General features: G+C 36.7%; 1 protein-coding gene and 1 long non-coding RNA gene across 2 annotated transcripts in view; one reads left to right on the plus strand and one right to left on the minus strand.

Annotated features, from left to right (window-relative positions):
- rapgef5a (Rap guanine nucleotide exchange factor (GEF) 5a) overlaps positions 1-22,083 on the plus strand; it is an 81,116-nt gene that overhangs the window by 12,854 nt on the left and 46,179 nt on the right. Inside the window, exons 3-9 of the mRNA XM_065284634.2 lie at positions 619-725; positions 1,032-1,153; positions 1,534-1,696; positions 15,192-15,273; positions 17,926-17,974; positions 18,341-18,417; positions 20,484-20,612. Of these exons, the coding sequence (XP_065140706.1) occupies positions 619-725; positions 1,032-1,153; positions 1,534-1,696; positions 15,192-15,273; positions 17,926-17,974; positions 18,341-18,417; positions 20,484-20,612 (729 nt within the window). The remainder of the gene's footprint in view (positions 1-618; positions 726-1,031; positions 1,154-1,533; positions 1,697-15,191; positions 15,274-17,925; positions 17,975-18,340; positions 18,418-20,483; positions 20,613-22,083) is intronic.
- Positions 5,525-10,977, minus strand: LOC135774500 (uncharacterized). The gene is made up of 4 exons (XR_010543711.2): positions 10,753-10,977; positions 7,700-7,762; positions 7,405-7,563; positions 5,525-5,974 (listed from the first exon to the last, which is right to left on the minus strand). It is a non-coding gene; the product is annotated as an uncharacterized lncRNA (long non-coding RNA).

Consider the following 22,083-nt stretch of genomic DNA (forward strand, 5'->3'; position numbering starts at 1 on the left):
TATCATTAAGATTTTTAGTGTTAAAAAAGATGTAATGCAAAACATTTTTTATTACAATGTACTTCAGCCTCTCTAACTTTTTAAATTTTTATCTTAAAATAATTTTGAAACATGGAAAACAAAGCTCAAAGTGTCTTCTATCTAATGATACCGCAGTTATTTTTATACTATAAATGGTTTAGTAAAAACAGCCCTTTTAGTGAAAGTAGGTATTTTCATGGTTTCGGGCCAGAATGGGGGTGCTTTTCAAGACGTTAAAACACTATCTAAGGCTGCATCAAAAAGTAACTTCGCGTCTGCTGCCGTGTTTTGGTTTACAAAACAAAACTGCTTCGGTGTGTCGCATAGACAGCGTTATCGTCTTGCTACCCCCTCCTCGTTCTGTGATTGGTTCCATATTCAAGGCGAAAAATTGGTCCATGGTTTCCATGCTAGACTTGCAGCGTGAATAAATTTGCGCGCAAGGCAGCATGGGGAAACCCAGGCTATATTTTTCAGCAAATTTAAACTTCATTTAATCTCACTTGCTTTCTATGAGAAGCAATTCAGATTACATTTGTTGTATTTTTATGCATTCACACATCATAATGTTAACTCTGTTATTTCTCTCATGTACAGACGTGCTCACAGAGTTTTCCCTGTGCTGGACGTGCGCTGAGAAATGCTTTTCTCTCTCATGGGCCATATCCGGCAAAAGACAAGATTCACCTCGCCCGGATTATCAGGTAAACGTGTCCATGAATGTGCGATGAATTTAACTTTGTGTGTTTGTCAAAATCAAGATCAATGTGCCTTCAGTGAAAGTGTTAATGTGTGTTAGTCTGGTGTGTGTTTGTGTGTGTGTTAGTCTGACTCATGAGCTGTCACTTAGCATTGTGTCAGATGGCCGCTGTCCAGGCTTCACTTTGATTGGATAAAAATGTCCTATCTGAAGGTGGAGTGTGAATATGTGACATCTGAACACAGTATTACACTTCAGCACACATACACGTCCACTAGATGATCCTAATAAAAGATGTGTGTTTGTGCAGGAGGAGTTATGTCGGTGTGGAGTTGGTGCAGTGGCTCCTGGAACAGTGCGTTTCAGTTCAGTGCCGGATAATGGCGTCACGTGTCTGGCAGGTGCTCCTGGAGCTGGGAATCCTACACTCGGGTAAAACACAAACACACACACGTCCATGCATACTATCTCACACAAACACACATACGTATACACCCATGCATATGCACGCACACACAAATGCACACACATTTCTGGAGGTTGGCATAAAGGCAATTCAGTGCTTGTGCAGCATCCTTTATACTTAGTATGCAGTATCCATACTGTGCACAATATTTACATTTTGTATACTCGGTACGTATAATATCTAGGTTGCCAAAGCATGCATTTTCAATGTAACAAATTAACTGTAATGTTAGTCACAATGTTAACATCGCATTTGAGAGACTGTGGCATGGATGGGACATGGATGGTGGTCCCTATATTTTTAAATCTGCATCCTTTCACACATCAACCGTGTCTCTCCTCTGCAGTGGACCAGCGGGTGGTGTTTGAAGACTCAAACACGTACTATCAGTTCTCATTTGAAGAATGTGAAGCTCAAGGCTGTGAATTCAGAAATGAGGAGGAATGGCAAAATGGAGTTCGTCTTCTGCTTCAGATCGTACCCTACGTCCAGTTCAGGGTCGTCAGTCCGTGAGTACAAACGCACACACGCATGAGTTCGGTGGCTGCGTTTGAAATGATCTACTACTATACCGCTGTACTATTTCTGGAGCGCGCTGTATATATAAGAGACTTGCTGTATAGAAAAACCAGATGATCATTTGTCAAAGCGTGCATTATACAACCGGAGCAGACTGCAATGCAATACTTCAATGTGACACCAGATGCAGTTCATTAGGATTGATTCTTGATTCTGTGTTTGATCAGACTGCTAACACAACTAATTTACAGATGCAAAAAACCTTGAATATTCAAATATCACTCAAATTGAATAATTAAATATATAAGGTCATGTGACAAAAATTTGCCATGCTATTGCTATTGGTTTAAAAATGGATTGTTGCAGGATGTTTCACATGCTATATCATTTCTTGGGATTCTAGTCTACACAGCTGATTTGGTTACAGCTCTTTCGCTTCCTTAGTTGTGGATTGATCCCCTATAGGGGCATACATTTGTATGTTAGTTATATTGGTTTGCATATACAGACCTATAGAAAGCATGACCTTCATGACATCAGCTGAGATAAAACTTATTTCAGTGGCGGAGCAGATTTAAAAGATTATAAAGATAAACATGTTTTAATTTTTTTGAAAAATCATGCACAGTAAGAGCAAGAGTGTGTTTTTAAGAAAATAAATACAGAAGCACCTCGATGTGGTGTTTCTGTGGACCTGCTGGGAGTTTGGAGATTTCAGCGGGCTGTTTTGTTAGCGGTGAAGGGCGGACTCGATATCGCAGCGAGATGTGAAGCGCTAGATTAAATTCGAACAGACAGTTGATGTCATTTTCGGGAAGGTGAACATGGGATGGCGTTCCGTGTCCGCGCTTTTCCTCCTGACAGAATTGGAAGTGACACAGCTCGGCCCCAATACACCAGACGGCGGGTCGCTCGATTCCGTTCGGCTTCACCGAGCTGCGGTTCGACCTCAATCAGCCAGAATCTCTTTACCTCCAGGTTTCATCTCACACACGCAGGAGAGACGAGAGATGTTTTACGGCAGAAATGAGATCCTGCCAATTAAACCGTACCGCGGTAATATGTACTGCAATTTACAGTAAATGAGATGATTGAATCTGTGATAAAGAAATCCAGAGATCAGCACTTTCTGCTACACCACAAACCAAACAGTCAGTAGGGATGTAGAAGAGAAACATAAGGTTTTTGTGAAAGTAATACAAGAAAATTGGTTGTTTGTATTGATTGCTGTTAGGTCTGACAATTCCCATTTGATGTGTTGGACTTGCAGTTTTATTAAAGTTTTTTTCTGCCAATTTACCATTCATTATAGAAAACTGTATGCAAAATATGTGCCAAAACAAAGTATTTCATTTTTAAGGTGATTGTAAGGAAAATCTGCATTTTCCCTGTCAAATAAAAAAAATGCAATTGATGATTTGACATTTCATTTTCACTACAATCTCGAGGCAAGACTGTTAATATTAAAATTAAAATTATAAGGTAAATGTGAACATGAAACTTCACATACAGTTTTTTTTATTAATGCACATGCAATAATACACTGTCAGAAATAAAGGTACAAAACTGTACCTTTTGGGTAGATTACCGTACCTTAAGGACCCTACATTGTTAGAAAAAAGTCAAAATATGTACCCTAACTGGGGCAGCACCCTTTAAAAAGGTAATTGTATGGACCATTAGGTACAGATATGTACCGGTAAAATAAGCTCTACTATACTAATATACTAATAAGCTCTCTTTGGTCCCCGAATGTACTTTTGAGGTACTTAAATAAAATCCTTATGTGCAAAGCTGTACTTTTTGAAAGGGTACAGCCCCAGTGACAGAAAAGGTTTCGTACCTTTGTAGTCAACTTCTATGCAAATTCTATGTTAATTAGTGGGTGGAGTTTACTTGTTGTGTTGCCAACTTTATACATTTAGTGACTATTAAACCCCTGTAGCGATGTGTTTTACAAAAAAGTGACTAACAACAAATGTAGCTACTGTTTGAGGAACCTTAGCGTCACATTACCGTACACATTCTGTGCTGCCTGTACCGCGCCATAAGTGCCATATTTACCTTTCCCAGTGAAATAAAAAAATAAAACCTGATTTATTTTATTATAGAACATTGTATGCTAAATATGTGCCAATATTGAAAATTAAATTATTTGATTTTAATTTTTAAGGTGATTATAATGCATCTTTCTTTGGTGATTTAATATTTTATTTTCATAAAAAATTGGCAGAAGAAACTTTCCATACAGTTTATGCTAGCAATCAATTTCATATTATCTTGCTCTGTTTCTGATAAAGAAAGTGACAAGCTTGTCAAGTATGCAATGCATACTCGAAATGTGTAACCTAACCCTAAACAAATAAATAGTCACAACCCGCTGGCCATGAGACTCGAACCGGCAACTCTCGGGTTACAAGCTAGACTCTCTTTGTACAGTATGTTTTTCACTCGTTGGCTAATCCGTATGAATTTGCACAAAGTGAATCGTATAAAAATGTACGATTATCATAAAAACAATAATGAAATCCCGTCCATAACCCCAATGTCTCAGGGGCGAAAGCAAATTGTACCATAACGTACAAATGTGGACGTACGTATTTGGCAATCGTATAAAAATGTACGATTATCATAACAAAACAATAATGAAATCCCAACCCATAACCCGAACGTCTTAGGGGCGAAATTCTACCAAACGTACGAATGTGGTCGTACGAATTAGCCACCTCGTAAAATATATACGAACTGGCATGAAAAACATACAATTATCATAAAAACAATAATGAAACCCCGCCCATAACCCCAACGTCACAGGGGCGAATGCAAATTATACCAAAATGTACGAATATGGTTGTACGAATTAGCCACCTTGTAAAAGACGTACAAAATGGCATGAGATTGCGTTATTGTACCAATACTTTGTCTCAATAACAGTTTTTCTTCTCTTGTTAGTTTAATCAGGAAATTTGTATGTATTTTATTAGTTGGCTCTTTGGTATGAATTTGCACGAAGATAATTTGTTTAAAAACGTACGATTATCATAAAAACAATAATGAAACCCCACCCCTAAACTCAACATCTCAGCGGCGAATGCAAATTGCACCAAAACGTACGAATTTGGTCGTACGAATTAGCCACCTCGTAAAATACGTACGAATTGCCATGAGATTGCATTGGTGTATCAATACTTTTTCTCAATAACAGTTTTTCTCTTGTTCGTTTAATAAAGAAATTTGTATGTATTTTACTAGTTAGCTAGTTCGTATTAATTTACACAAAGTGAATTGTATAAAAATGTACGATTATAAAAAATAAGAATGAAACCTCGCCCATAACCCCAACGTCTCAGCTAATTTGACCAAAACATACACTGTAACGAATTTGCCTGTAGATTTTACAGTAAGTACCTGGCAAAAAAGTTGCCAGTAAAATCTTGTAAAGTCTTGTGAATTTGCTTTTAATAACTGTCAAAATTAATTACAGTATAATACTGGATTTCGTTTACAGGTTATTGTTGTTCATAAATTACAGCAAAGTATTAGGTTTTTAAATTAAAACACTACTTTATTGTAATTTAGTATACAACATTATCTTGTATTCTTTTCAAATTACAGATATTACCTGGCAACTAGAGTTGCCAGGTAATATCTGTAAATTCCTCACAATACAATATATTATTGTAGAATGTTTTTACAACAACATATTGTGTTTTGAAATAATTACATCTTTTTGCTGCCAACTCGAGTTGCCAGCAAAAATCTGTAAATATTTTACAATACATTATGTTGTTGTAAAAAATAAATAGTTAATTTTGTTCTTTACATTTGTATCTTTGCTGATGCCTATTGTAAAGTGTTTTAAATAAGACCAGGCCTGCTTTCAATCCAAACATCATTGGATAAGATTCTCTTTAACTGTTAAATAAAACAATAGTCCAAGATACAAAATCATGAAATTTTATTATTAAAACGAAATACAGTGTTACAATACTGTACATTTTCAGAAGGTCTTTTTTTAACAGCATATTCTATTTATTTTCTTAACATTCATTGAAATTCAGAAAACATTTAGAACCATGTCCATTCATATTGTGAGGAAGTCGCTTGAGACTTACAATTGAAGCCATTCAAAATCTATCAGCCGCTTGAGTAGAGAGGAGACGTGAGGGTTAATGCACTTGTTTTTTTTCTCCTGTACCTTCCTGCTTTTTTGGCTAACCACCTTTGCTGTCTTGGTCCCACTGGAGGGGTTCAGTCCAATGAAGCATCTGAAATCACAAAATCACATGAAAATAAACTTTATGAAAAAGTGCCTTAACTGCTCTACAAGAGAGTGCAAAACACATTAGGCTGTGCAAATCAAGCTGATTTGCCCTTTTCAGCCTAAGTGCAGAAAAACTGCAACAGAAAAATTAAGCTGGTAATTATTATTCATTTAATTTCAGTTGTGCTGTCCAGGCAAGCTAAACCAGGAAGTGGCTCTGCAATGCAATGACTATAGTGAAATATAGGGTCATAACAGTTAAAGGGATGATTTGGATTTCTAGTCACAAAATTGCATCAGTTATGGTTAGGTTAGTTGCATTAACATAACCTCAAGCAGCAGGTCCTCTGGTTGAAAATTTCCCGACTATCCCCTGGTTCAAGGGACAACAAAACATAAAACAAACCACAACAATATAACATTTTAGTATTCATAACATAATACACCATATTAAGTGTATTAAGCGGCTTTATAATGCTTTCAGACTTGAAAAACATTCTAGATACGAGGCTCCACTACGTAGTTATACTGTCAGTCTGTAATGAACAAAATTGTTCCAATGTAGGGAGTGGTCAGAGGGCACCCTAAAGCAGGAAAATAAATGTGCTCTGTTGAGGAACACAAGACATGTCTTTGGTAAAATGTAAAAAGTTTGCTGCTGTTGGGCTGGTCCATCCAAAGATCTACAATTAAAGGACTTATAGCACAGGGCTATGTCCATGCAACTACATCACTACGGTTGATAACATGTAGGCCTACAGCCTTGTGAAAAAACTCCAAAAGAACTAATCCTATGACTCCGAATCCTATGGTTTTCATAACAAAGTCTCATTCATACCCCAATGAAACCATGAATAAATGAATGATCGTCAAAGGTCATGCAAATCTCTCTCTTTTTTTTTTTTTAAACATCTAAGTAGGTGTGTAAGATATGTTTATGTATCAGTATATGTATGTAGGTGTGTGTATATGTGTGTGTATACAGTATATGCATACAGATCCTTTTTTGTGTGTTTGCTTTGAGCATCACTGTGCCATAGTGGGGAGGGTGAGGGCTGGGTGGGCATATGAAATCATGCAAAACTGTAAAATTAACGTTCATCTGGGATTTCTTGTGAATGCCATTTAACCAAAAAAAGCAAGTTTGCAGTTTATTTACCTAAATGCTCAGTTACCCCAATGCAGAACTACTTTTCAAAATATATAATCAAATAAATCTTTATTGTCAATGTTTGAATGTTACAATGAATTGGTTTTGCAATGATATAAAGCATTTGGGTAAATAACTGCTAACTTAACCCAATATATCAACTAAAAAATCATGTTAGGGATTTCCTGTAAGTACACTTAAAGCAAAATAAAATCTCTGTTACTCATAACAGCACACTTTACAAAATAATGATAAACCGCATTGTACTTCAAGCACATAGTTACCTTTGAATAATCTCCAGTGTGCAAGATGCTTGCTCCTGGTACACCAGATTAAAGTTGTAGTAGCTAGAAAACAAAGCTGCCATTCCAGCCACGAAGTTGGGATGTGGAGGCACAACCACCCAATGCTCAGCATCCAAACGCTTGCTGTGAGCAATTCACCTAAGCATAAACAAATGGTTTACATGCAAAAAATCTGTTTGCCTTTCACATAGACATATCCACATTAAACTAATGTGTGTCCTTCATAGCCTCTGTCTTTGCAATGCTTTACAACTCATTACAAAACATAGACTACCTAAGACAATTAGAGTCAGGAAGCTGTAGTGTTTCTTTCAACGTCTGTTGCTGTTGCCAACACCTAAAAGACAAAGAAAAATGGATTCAAATGTACAGTAATTTTTCATACCAATATCATTTTTGAAAGCTTGACTGTTATTCTTTGTTGATCATACATTGTTGTAATATGCTTATGAGTTGCAAATGTATGAAAATAATAAGGCTTGATGACATACAGCCTGCATATGCGACCTCCGGAGGTTGCAGCCTTCGGTTGAGAAACGGACGTTCTCTCTATTCAAAGTTGCGAAAAAGTATCAATCTGCGCTACCAGTACATCGTCAGAACGCGTTTTCAGCGCGGAAACATTATAACCCCAAAAAGGTTTCTCACTTGTTGTTTTATGAGTGGAAGTGCTCAGTGTTCGAATTATGTCAAAGCTTATGGGGGGTCCCCTAGCTAAGCCCCACCCCCCGGCCAAGCTCCACCCCCCTCATTATAGGGTCGCTGTGATTTCACAACGTAAGATGTGATCGTCCTTGATCAACAATCATCTGATCCTGGTTTTAATCAAAGAAACCCCAAATTACCCTTAACTCAAACTCTAAAAAAAGTTTACCCCTCAAATTAGTGTGAAACACTGGCAAGGGCAGAACTTTTAAACAGAATAGGGGTGAAATGGGGTGGACGCATTCTTAAATTAGATAATTTTACTATATAGTAGTGGTTAAATGGATGATTACATTGCGTTTTTTGAGTCATAGATTGAATAATTTTCGGATCAGCAAAACTGGAAATTATGAGCATATAAAAATAGAAAAGAACAAAGTTACAAATAAAGCAAGATCTAACAGTAGTATTTAGGTACATAAATAGAATCAAATGAATAATAACACTGTCTTCTTCACTGTATAAATTACATATAATTAATCTTTTTAAAGATACATAATTTTAAAGATAGTTATCATGCCACCAGGTTGAAGGTTGCTGTCCCCAGCACTCCACAGCAGCCCCATTCGCGTAATTTGCGGGTGGTATACGTCCCCACCGCTTTATGACCTAGTTGATTGTGCCCCAACTTCCGACCACGAAGTAATTCTTGCGTTCATAATCATAATTAGGGTCCATATTCATTTAAAACGCATGGACAACGTATGACGCGCCGCCGCCTTCTGCTTTTCAAAGCGGTCGCCTGTGAACACGAGTTTTGTTTTAGACGCGTCTATTTGAGTGCACTTGCTGCACGTTTAGATTTAAAATAAACTTGAGCGCAACTTGATACCTTGATAAAAGGTAAACGTAAAAAAAAGGTAAAAATCTACCGGTAAGTTATATATGTAACAATGATTAATCTATTAATAGTTATTCTTCATCTATTTCATGCAAACGCTAGGGGAAAATATATAGGGGAAAACATTTGTTCCTTTTCAGCAGTTGATAACTTGATAAAAGGTAAATGTCGTATTTTTTATATCTACCGGTAAGTTATATATGTAACATTGATTAATCTATTAATAGTTATTCTTCATCTATTTCATGCAAACGCTAGGGGAAAAACTCTAGGGGAAAACATTTGATCCTTTTCTGCAGTTTTTGAATAAGTTTAATTGAATAATATTAAAATACCTTATGGTAGGGCTGCATGATTATGGCAAAATCATAACTGTTTTTAGACTATTTGCATTGAATTGGAAACAATATTTTTGGAAAATATATTAATTGCAAGGCTGGAAAGAATAGTGCACTGAGGATTTAATTATATTATTTTAATATAGTCAGTGGTGAACTAAAGTGGGCCGGTCTAAGACATGAAACTCCAGGGCTGAAAATGAGTCCCACTTCGGCCCTGCATGTTACATTTTTCCAAGGTTTAAAAAAACACATGCAAAAGATACTTTCTACAAATAATTATTTATTTCTGAAAGATGCGTAGTTGAGCGATAGGCTAAGCATTAAAGAGACTATCATTTATTATCATTTAAGCGTGATTTCTTCTGCTTTCCTAATAAAATATTTTGTGTGACTGGGTTGACCAGCCGTCAGTCTGAGTGGATAGCTTTGCCACTGTTATGAAATAATTGTTTGAGAAGATTTTTAAAAAAAAACCTTAAACCTAAAGATTACTAAAGATTCTTACCGCAACTGAGGTAAAAAATACTCCACACGCAGATAGATCTCGTCTGTCAATTCCTCCAGAAAAAAGCATGAGGCGCACTTGCGAGTTTCTTTATTTCGGACAGAAGTCATTTGAATTATTTTATTGCGAAATTGGGAAAAATAATGGATAGTATCGCTTTGTGACACGCAAAATGAGGATTTTAAATTTATGCAGTATTTTAATTTTAATAAAAACCAGGGGACCCCCCTAATTTATATTTTTGTGCTTTATGGGGGGTCCCTTAAGGCTTATAGGAGGTCCGGGACCCCCCCAGACCCCCTTCAATTCGAACACTGGAAGTGCTACAGAGAAACACGCAGATATGCCCTGATCCCCTGGGTCCTCCGGGGCTCGGCTCGAGCAGCCACCGAAACGGCCAACACATACGCACAGTTGCTTTACATTTACATTACATGTCGCGTCTGAAACCACGCGGAAAACGTGACCGCGCCGCTTTTCTCCTCTTCAAAGCGCGTGGGCGCTTCAGAGCTTCTTTCGTTGCTAAGTAAGCATGACGCTGCCACCGGCGGAGAAAGAATTTGGCGCCTATGAACACGCACGTTTGTTAAAAACTCTATATCTGATCCTCGTTTACATTTTTATATTTCAAAATATATGTATGCATGTATAAGACCTATATGCATCAATGTGCACGTGCACATACGCGCATGCACGCACCCTGCTTGCATGCCTGAGTGACGTTAACCCACATACATTGAAGTCCAATATAAATATGAAAAGGGTTAACATTACAGTTATACCATTTACTTTATTTTAACCACTAAACTGCTTCACCTGGGATTGCTTGTTCAAAATTTCTTTATTAACTTTATTGTGGGGCTTATACACGGTAAACTTAGGTTATTTCAACCAACATTAACAATTATAATAGCAATTTATAATAGTATACTTACATATTGTGGATGAGTGGCGTGGCAATGTGACTGCTCCTCTGCAATCCGACATAAAATGGCGTCAAGCTGCCTCGTGCAACGCATTCAACAGTGAATAACTGTAATACTGCATCATTTACAGGCAAGCGCAAATATACCTGTAATTTATTGTGGGGAAAAAGCTGTCAACTTCTGTAATAGTTTTTTGACCCACAATGCATTGCAATGTACAGCTAAACTTTGTAAAATTACAGAACAAGAAGTAACTGTAAAATTTAGCTGTAGAAATTACAGAAATTTGTTACAGTGTACGAATGTATAAAATATGTACAAATTGGCAAGAGATTGTTTTGGTGTACCAATACTTTGTTTCAATAACACTTTTCCTTCTCTTGTTAGTTTAATAAAGAAATGCTAAATGTGATTAATGTCACTGGCAGAGAGTGTCATGTTTGTGCATGTAGTGCAAAGTAATAAAAAAATAACACAACTGCGTTAAACAACATTTAAGAAAAAACATAATGTGACCGTTGTTCTGAGGCAATAAGCATTAAACCATGTCATCATCTTCATGACAGAACATGAAAAACAACCCTGGGAAGTTAAGCATAACCCTTAGAAATGATCATCAAACCAATAATACAGATGTAGTTTTCAGCAGACATCATATAGATCCTATGCATTTACATATAGGAATTTAGCAGACGCTTTTATCCAAAGATCCAACAATACAATAAACACTGTGTAAATATTAATTCAGATATTTCTTTCATTGATTTGCGTTGTGTTGGTCCTCACTGTTTCTTTAACAGAATAGAGAAACCCTGAAGCTAAAGGAGCTGACGGCTTTTATCCAAGATTGTCTGAATACATCCTCACTTATAACACACACAAACACAAGCCGCTCTTCACTGTTCATTTGCATATGATTTAAATATGATCTTCAGCACTGGTGAAACTAGTAATGGCACTATGGGCTGAATGAGCTCAGATTTGCGTATGTGTGTGTCGACATTTGCCTGACTGTGTTTCTGGTTTACTGTGTCTGTGAATTGCTCTCTCTATAGAAGGCATGTCACGAAATTGCCGCCATTACCCATCATCCTCTGTTTATCGTGAAGATAGAGATGTAGACAGAGAGATGAAAGCGTGTCAGTCTGTGTGATGAATGATCTGACAGTAAAAGAAACTCTGGCCCACTTCTCAAACTCACTGGCCCAGTTTAATCTCTGATGTTTTGCTGGTTTCCAGTTAGCAGTGCGGCCCAGATTATAGCAGTCACTGGCTTCAAAACAAAAAGAGGAGTGATTCTGTTATTTATATAGGCTTTACAGTCTCAAAATCTGTTTATGGAGAACATGTAAATTCTGCGAGAGCGTCAGACAAGCATCTGTTTACTGAGGATTTTTTAAACCCAAAAACCAAAACATTACATTTATCCAAGATTATTTAAAACATTTAGCATATCGTAAAACCAATGAACCAATAAGATCTTATTGCAGTGTTCCTGTATCTCAGTGGTAGAGCATTGCATTAGCAGCGCAAAATGTTGTGGCTTCAATCCCAGTGAGCACACATAATGAGAAAAATTATACCTTGTAATGCACATGTCACTTTGGATAAATTCATCTGACAAATACTTAAATGTAATGTAATCGAAAGCTACACTCAATTCAAATTAGGTGTTTTAAAATAATAATTAACTATAAAAAAGAAGAGTTGATCTGTATGATATATGATTAAAGTTTGTATATGGGCAGCCAAAGTTGTAATGCAGTACACTACCAATAGAGGGCAGTAAACTGCTGAGGGTTTGTTTGGTGTTCATTGGCACTGTCCACAAAGTGTGAATTTACTGTACAGATTCACCTAGAGATTTCTCTTTACAAGCCATTTGAGAATAAATAATAGACTTGTTATGTGCCTTTTGAATATCAACTTTCTCTTCAATGTTTCTGAAATAAAAGTAGACGCACATAAGACAACTGTTGTGATTCAGTAAGAGCGTATAGATATGAAAGTAACATATCTTAGATCCTTTGATCTTGGGTAAATTTGATTAGAAATATCTAGTTAATTATTTCGTATCCTGGTGAAAGTGACGTTACAACCAATGTATAACCCATCCTCGGGGTAGTGACGCAGCTAGCAGTGGTTTCAGGTGCGTTCCTCAAGGGCATCTCAGAGGCAACCTGTCGGCCGTGAGACTCAAACCGGCAACTCTCGAGTTACAAGCACAACTTTCTAACCATTAGGCCACAACTGCTCAAGACTTGGCAAATCTGAGCATGTGAGGAGACATATATGAGTGTTATTCAAATGAAATATGTGTCTATGTTTGTAAAATCCAGGCTAAAGTCGCATAATCGAAGTTTGATTTCACTCATTGATATCACATTGATGTCAATCTTTGACATGACCTCAGTAATCATAGGCAAGGCAAGGCAAGTTTATTTGAATAGCACATTTTATACACAGAGGTCATTCAAAGTGCTTTACATAGAAATGAGAAAACAATAAGAGAAAAAAAGTATTTTTCTTTTTCACTGTTTTAATGTGTGAAAAAGAATAAAACATGAATAAAAGTATAAAACAGTTAAAAATAAGAATAAAAACAAGAGAAATAAAAATGGAACGGAAATAGTGCATATAAAATAAAGCGCAATCAGTTCGGACGTAAAAATATCTTATATTTTCACAGAATGTTCTGTACATTGATTTTAACCCTTTAGAAAATGGATGATTTTATATAAAAAACAGTAAATAAAAAAAAAAATTACTTTAACAGGTAGAGTCACAAATCTGACCGTGGGTTCACACCAGTCGCGTTTGAGGTGTCAAATTCGCGTCTAGTTTGCCGCTTGAACATTTTGGGTTTACTCGCTTCATTCGCGCGTGAAATTCTAGTTATGGGAGGGGCTTCTGCGACTCGCTTACTGTAATCATGTCACTACTAAAGCAAGCTCCTGATTGGTTAACACGACGCGTTTTTCCGTCAAAGTTCAAATTTTTTAACTCGCTCGTTTCCCGCGGCAATACTCAATTTGTGCCATTAGCATGAACTAGGCGCGTGAATGAGGTGGAATCGCATCGCGCTAAACGCCTAATTCGCGCCACAAGACTTCCAGACGCGCGTCAATGCATCTTTACATTGATTTAACATTGAAATCACTCGCGCTTGACGCCTCTACCACGGCTGGTCTGAACGCTGCATGAGAAGGAGGAGACTCAAGTGTCCAAGTGTCCCACAATTAGGATTGCATAACGATTAATCGCAACTAATCATTTGCAGAGTAAAAGTTTTTTGTTTACATCATATATGTGTGTGTGTGTGTATTGTGTATAATAATTATGTATATAAACACACATGCATTTATAATTTTAATAAATATATATTAAGTATTCATATTTATATTAATTATATGTAAAAATGTATACACACGTAAATGTTTCTAAAATATATAAATGCATGTGTGTTCTTATATATACGTAATTATTATACACAGTACACACAGATATATGATGTAAGCTTTTATTTTGCAAACATTTAGTTGTGATTAATCGTAATGCACTGTACTCAGTACTCTTACATTTCTGATGAAGATTAACTTTAAGCTGTCTGATCAAAAATTGAATTATTGAATTCAATGAGTTATTGAATTATTACAAGGTGCAATGTAAATGTTTTTTTGTGGAGAGGATTTCTGTACACTGGTTTTTAAATTCTATGTTGTTACACAACCCAATCTTTATGCAAGTCTTGTTATGGTCACAAAATATTTGATGAATTTATTCATGTTCAAGCACATTTTCAGCTTTTTATGCCATTGAGCACAAATGTCTTTTCCGTGTCATTCAGCATGAATTTCTATAAATAGTTTTTCGTGTCCGTTGCACGACTTTCTTTTTCGTGTCATTTTATGTATTGTTTTCTCATTGCTTTTCCATATTTTTAAATCATTGTCACTTGGGGTTGGAGTTAGATTTGGAGTTCGGGTTGGGATGTACTTTTATGTATTTACTTTTAGGTACATGTTTTTCTTGCGATTTGAAAGTCATTCCAACCCCAAGCGGCTAGCCACAATGGTAAAAAATAGCAAAACACTATAAGAAAACAATACATGAAATGAAACGAAAAAGAAAGTCGTGCAACGGACACGAAAAAGACATTCGTGCTCAATGGTACGGAAAAAAACCTGAAATTTGTGTCCATGAACACGAAATAAATTAATAAAATATTTTGTGACTATAAAACAACTTGCCTTTAGACTGGGTTTTGTCCCATGCTAGTCTTTTACTTCAAACACAACATCTGTTTCATCAGGTCCCGTGGGTCTTTCTGTATCAGTGTCATGTACAGTATAAAACTCACAAAAGAGATCATTCATTGTCACTTCAAAGATGTTTTTATCATGTGTGTGTGTGTGTGTGTGTGTATGTGTGTGGGCTCTCTCTTACAGACCAGAGGAAGACCCTGATAGAAAGCGAGATATCTGCAGTGAGATACTTCAGATGAAAGCTCTAGAGAGACTCACGTCTACAGTAAGTTTGTGTATGTGTGTTAGGCCAGTGACCCATGTGTCAGATCTGTCTCCATGTCCTCTGGTGTGTGTAAAGATCCACTCCAACCTGACAGAATATAATCCATCACATGGCACCGGTGGACAGAGACACAATCTGTTTAACTTACAGTTTCCTCACTGTCAAACATACTGGAGAAGTGCGATGGAGGAAGAGAATGAAATCATAAACTCCTGAATATGTAAAGGGTTAAGATACATTTTTCTCTTTATGCTCAGCTATATAATATTACATGGAGGTCTTCTCGGGTCCAAAGAAATGTACCCGACAGTAATGTCCCGATTCACTTTTTACTTGAACCCAACATGCATAAATTATTATTTTTTAAAGAAAGACCCGAGAAAATGAGACCTGAGTCCGACCCAAATAGTGGCATTTTTTTACCCGAATGTAAACCGCACCGACGTGTGTGCAATCTGCGGTCCCACACGCACCAGTCAGACACAAAGAAACCCCAGTGGCCTCGGAACCAATTTGGCCCGCTGCTCCATTTATATTCCTTTGCTATCTAACACAAAGGAAACGTTAAAATGTACGTGTAAAATTGATTGACAGGTTTGTCGCAACGAAAGCCAGCCAAATGATGTCGCAAGTGTCTTGGCAAACAGAGGAGAGGTTGGAAAAGGACTCGATGCACACACGCAAGATAGTTGGGGTTTTCTCGGGTCAATTTACGGCAGGACTCTCCTGTGAAAGAGATTTTGAATCTCAGACAGATTTTCCTGATTAAATAAAGGTCAAATAAAATAAAATAAATTTACGCGTGCTGCACTTTCGCATATCACTTGCCTTCAATAGGATTAACAAATACTGTAATAAAAACTTTTGCAATTGTTTACATGTCAGTTTATGTGTAAATATGCTGCTCTTGTTGCATTTACACAGCGGGTATAACCAGCAGATGTCCTTAACATGCTGCGTTTCGCATATTTCTAAAAAGTTTGTGTAATCTAATATCTTACCTTTAGCATATCCAATGTAGTAGAATAAAAAGCATTATGTAGTGAATTTCACAGCAACTGCTTCAGCGCTGGATACCTGAGGTCATTTTATGTTATGGACCTCAGCATGAGCTTCTCCACCGAGTCATCAGTCATTTCAAATACACGTGCACTTGAAATTCAAATAGATTTAATTGTCTGTCAAAGAAATCGCTCAGAAAGTGATCTCATATTTTTTTATTGAAACTTTATGGTCATGGTTATGGTGTGAACTCTGCTATTCTCTTTAATATAAAACTATTTTAAAACTATATTTTTTATAGTTATTGTAATAATGTGACTGTCCCTTAAGTCATTGAAATTCATCAGTCAGAATGGGTTATGTACTGTACTTTATCCCATAATACTAAAAATATTTAAAATTTCTGCTTTGCAAAACACGCTGGTAGTTTCATTTAGTCTTAATGTTTACGGCATTAATGTTTTTTAAAAAAAGAGGAAAATCTGCACAGCTGTCATCTGATATCCCACAAGTCTCTTTTTATTTAATTGATTTAAGAGTTAATTCCCTGCTTTCTTTTAATTTTCTTAACTACTCTGGGTTGAATGTCCTCTGGAGATCTTTATACAGGCATCATGTGATTTAATTTCTGTGTATTGTAAATAAACAATAAACATCCTACTACACACAGACTTCAGTCACATACAGTATACACTATATTAACTCTTTCATGCCAGCGTTTTAAAAAAGCACCAGCATTTTTTATAATTTTCACAAAAATTTGATGACTTCCAGAAAATGTTCTTCTTTAAAAATATAAACATAAAAAGTTTCATCATTTGTTCTCTTTTTATCACCTCTCAAATATGGGTAGGTTTCTTCAAAATACCAAATTTTGAGCAAAAAAAGCATTTTTGTAAAGGGAGGTCAGATTCAGAGCGATGATCAAAACATGCACACAGAGTTTAAACTGTTTGATCTAAGTTATTGCATCCGGGTTTTATAAATTGAGTAAGAGCGCCATCTGGTGGATAATAGCTGAAATACGGATTGCTGGAAAAACTCGTCATTGGCAGGGAAAAGTTTTCTCTTAATTGACGATTTAACTGTAACATATTGTACGATATTACCACGGTGCGATTTGTGCAAAAATCAGAGGGGGGATCTTTTTCAAATATTTTTATTTATAAAAATAAATTATGAACCACAGATTTGTATAGATTTTTCGGGGTATTAAGCTATGTCTTGTAATTTTTAAAATTAAATATTTATAGAAATTTAACCAGTCATACTCGCACCCGCCCTGAACGAGATTCAAACCGCTCTGGTCTGGCGAGAGTCGGACGCTCTAACAAGGAGGCTAAAGGCCATGAGCCTACGAGACATCAGACTAAAAAAATAGTAAATGAGGGGATACATTTTGTCCCACCTGTGATAAAAAAAGTTCATCAAAAGCAGGGATATAAAGACCAGGGGGTATAATCCATTACTGTATATATGGCTATTAATATTAAAACTAGGTAAGACATTTAACATTGTAAAAAAATAACAGATTATTTCACAAAATAGTAGAATTGTCCATGAAATATTTATTAGACGGATGATACATAAATGTGATTTGAATTTTATTTTTTAGTCTTTAACAAAAAAAATACATTTTCTTTTACTCAGGTGCAAAATGAACTTGCAGCTGCTCTCGCAAGAAAAGCCAAAAAAACAAGTAAGATGTTTTAATAAAAGTATTTCTGTAAATGTAAACAATGTTTTTTTGTGCCAGAAACATAATTTTATAATTAAATCCTAAAGACTTTCATTTTATATTGTATAATCTGCCTTTATAGTGGCTTTGAACATTTACTGTATGTCATGTGGCGGTCAGATGCATGATTTTAATTCAGTCTAGCGATGTTGTGAAGGTTTTTGGTGCTGACTCTCAATAAATGTTCTTAAATGTATGCATTTTTTTATATTTATGATAAGACTTGACCATAATGTAGTCAAGTAGACCATCATTGCTATACATTAGAATATATTCATGTTTTTCCTATTAATGGTTTGTGTGCTTGTGTTGTATTGGTAACTCTAGTGTCTGAAGATGAAAGCTCAGAGGCATCAGACAGTGCTTCACTCGACCCACCGAAACCCACCGAAGACAAAAGCAAGGTAAACACACACAAATACTGTACAGTATATACACAAAAAAATTACATCTTCATGCAACAACTTTAAGTTCACTTTAAGCCTACAGTCCGGGTCAGGCAGGTTTTGAGCGTCATATGATTTTTATTCTGTGAGTTCTGCATCATCGACTAAAGTAAGTCAGCAAGTTTTTCTTTTATATCACACAAAAAGGTCAAAACACTTTTGCACGTTAATACCCAGAGAGACGGGGAAATGGCATGTGGGCAGTCAAGGTCTCTCTGCATCTTCTTTAAATGAGCCAGAATAAAACTCTTAATGGTGTTGTGTAACAGATTAAGAACAGCATGTTGTTGTGCAGGAGGAAGTTGTATGCCAGGGACTGGAAATTATGTTCGCTTTAAATGTTTATATCTTCTGTATGCGAATGTTGATTCATACCAAAATGTTTTTTTGCATAATTGTGTTTGACACATGAAAACGTCGCTGGTTACGTATGTAACTGTTGTTCCCTTAGAAGGGAACGAGACGCTGCGTCTCCCTTGCCATACTTCCTGCGTCCCTGTAACGCCGTCTTTGGCAATATTTCAGATAGCGATATACTTCCTGGCTCTCGCGTCACCCTGTCTTTGTCATTAATCCTCACCATTGGTTGAATTTGATATACACATTCAGACGCACTTACCCCTGGAGGCGTCCCCAAAGTGTCACCGCAGTGACGCAGCGCGAGTTCCCTCGAAAGGGAACTGTAACAATGTATCTTAAAAGGTAACACGATGTAACCTTGCTCTCACTTGAAATGTGTCCCCACATTTAGTTCTTGAATTTGAGGGTATTGGACCTGGAAAGTCCTTGAAAGGTCCTTGAATTTAAAGTTTACTAAGGTGTGGGAACCCTGTCACTTAAAGTCAATGAGAGAGAGAGAGAGAGAGAGAGAGAGAGAGAGAGAGAGAGTTTAGTGAAGCAGTACAAGATCAGATTAGTTCTCATCTGTGGTTAACATCCACCCAGAGACTGGACGATCATTACCCGTTTATTATGGTGAAGGTAATAACAGCCCTTCCCCGTCTCTCTCTCTTTCTCTCATTTCTCTCTCAGCATAGAATATAATAAATAATATTAAATTATTAATCTAAAACTTCTCCTAAAAACAGGAGTGCAATGTGATACACTGTGATTTTAGTGATCGCTGGTGTTAATGGGATTATGGGTTTGTTAAAATCGCTAACATCAAGTTTGATGAAGTAATAACCGTTATCAGGTTGTAAATGTTAAATTACTGTCAGTCACCCCTGTTTAAATGTAATAGGGGTTCATCCCGCTGATGTAGTGTGTGTGTGTTTGGTCACATGATCTTCCTAAATGAATATTTCAGTGTAACTGGGTTTATCATGACATATTCATGAGCTAATTCATGTGCGTTTTCCTCTGTGGTGTTATGGATGGCAGTCCAGCACGTATCTAAATATTTTTGTAATGTTTCGTTTTTGCTGGTCTTCTCCGGTTCTGTGTGTTAGGGGTATTGTGAGATTGTTGGTTGGGAAACCCTTTGTGCCAATCCAAACACAGCACTGAGTAAATAAACAGAAAGCGGGCAGTCGGACTCTGATGATAACCCACAGACCCTCCTGATACTAAGAGCCATGTGTGTGCCAATGTTTGTGTGTCTTATTGTGTTTCTTTCTTTATCTGCTTTTCATTGATGCAGATGTGTGTTTAAGGATTAATATTGTAAAAGTTCAAAACATTAATGAGCATTAAAAGTCAACAAATCTTTAATGATATCATAATAGTATTTTTCTAAGCTTTAGATGCTATCATTCTTGACTTCCCGTCTCATTGTGGGCGGAGCCACATAGACACACCCCTTTTTTCAAACACACACACACACACACACACATTTAGAGTTTTATACAGAGGAAACACATGCAGGTGGACTGTGCCAGAGTTTGAAGGATAAGATGAGAATGAATGAGAGATCAGACTTTCACACACAATAATCTGGGAACGCGTCTGTTGATGTCTGACTTTGTGTGATGTCGTGGGGTTGTGGATTGAAGTATTTGTTCTCTTTGCCTCCGGTTCTTCAGCAGGCGGGCGTCTGTGCTCTTCGAGCCCCAGATGAGTTCTCGCGGCTGGAGATGGTCCAGCGGTTGGCCAAGGATGGGTATCGTTTTCTTCAGAACCAGAACTACAGGCTACCAGATCGCTCTGTACAGGTGAGAGTTCAGAGAGATGTGAGAGAAAACACATCCATCATATTAACTAATATTTGTTTGCTTATCATACACACCCATATAACAGTTTAAGAACCCTAAAGAGTTTTGGATAAGAAGTGTTTCTTTGCTGGACTGAACTATTGTAAAAGGTTTAAGTGCACGTTTTGGTAAAGGTGATAAATGAGTCGTTCCTTCACATCTGTCGTGTCACGAGTACACACTTGAGCGTCTTCTGTAAATCATAGTGTAACCTGAACCTTATTCATTGTTGTTAGCGTGGCTGGACGTGTTTCAACACAGTCTGGTTGGTCTTTGAAGATTCAGCTTTGTTTGTGATCCCTCTCTCTTTCTTTCTGTTTGATGTGAGCATCTCAGGAGCATTCAGGGAGTTCTCATTTTCTCTGAAGAGATTAAACATTTCTCATGACTGATGTCTTTCATAAAATGCACTCATTTCTGTGTGGATTACTCCTCAGAGAAGTTAGACACTGATTTATACTGTTCATACATGTCTGCAACAGGCTTAAAGATTCATTTTTGGTTGTGAAACAACAAAATAGTGTGTGCACACCAAATGCAAATGTAATTATAGTAGATGACATACAAAGTAAAGTCCCACATGTTTGTATAGCACTTTTTACAATGTTTTTTTTTACTTCAGTGCAGCTTTACAAGAAAGCCAAGATTTTTTTTTAAATACAGAAAATTGTAAGTTATAATTATATCATATAAGATATTTATATATAATTATTTTTCAGTATAATGCAATAAAGCAAATAGATGCAAACCCGCGATACTCGACTCAGTGGTGTCTTCTGCGCAATTTGAAAAGTTTAAATGTAAAGGTATAGCAGAAGATTTTCCAGAATTTTAGAAAAGGACCGCCGTCTCCACTTGCTCCCAAGAGTGAACGCCTATTAACATGTGCACGAAAGGTCGAAAGCCGATGGTGTAGTGGGCAGCACTCCGACATATGGTACAAACGCACTTCCTGCAACCCGAGTTCGTATCCCGGCTCGAGGTCCTTTGCCGATCCCATACCCATCTTTCCACCCTCTACTTTCCTGTCGTCTCTTAAACTACTGTTTGTCAATAAAGGCAAAAATGTTGTTTTATGCACAAAATCACTTAAATTTGATATTTTTGGTCTAAAAACTAGACTTATCTTCTTGGGTCGTTTTGCTCATCAAGAAAAAGCATCCTAATTTAAGAATTTTTAGATATTTTTACTGAAAACAAAACAAAAATACTAAGAATTTTTTTTCTTGAAAATCATTTTTTGCAGTGTAGCATCGCTTAGCTTACATCAACTTTTACTAGCAGTGATTTTAAATGGATTTCTCCAAATAGCATGACAAACTTTACCTGTTGAGTAGAAACTTTGGAAACGTTGGGAAACCCAACACTGTAAAAAAATTATTCCGTAGAAATTACAATGTTATTGCAGCTGGGTTGCCGGTAATTTACCGTA

This window comes from Paramisgurnus dabryanus, chromosome 19 (genome assembly GCF_030506205.2).
Source record: "Paramisgurnus dabryanus chromosome 19, PD_genome_1.1, whole genome shotgun sequence".
In the NCBI taxonomy this organism is placed as follows: domain Eukaryota; kingdom Metazoa; phylum Chordata; class Actinopteri; order Cypriniformes; family Cobitidae; genus Paramisgurnus; species Paramisgurnus dabryanus.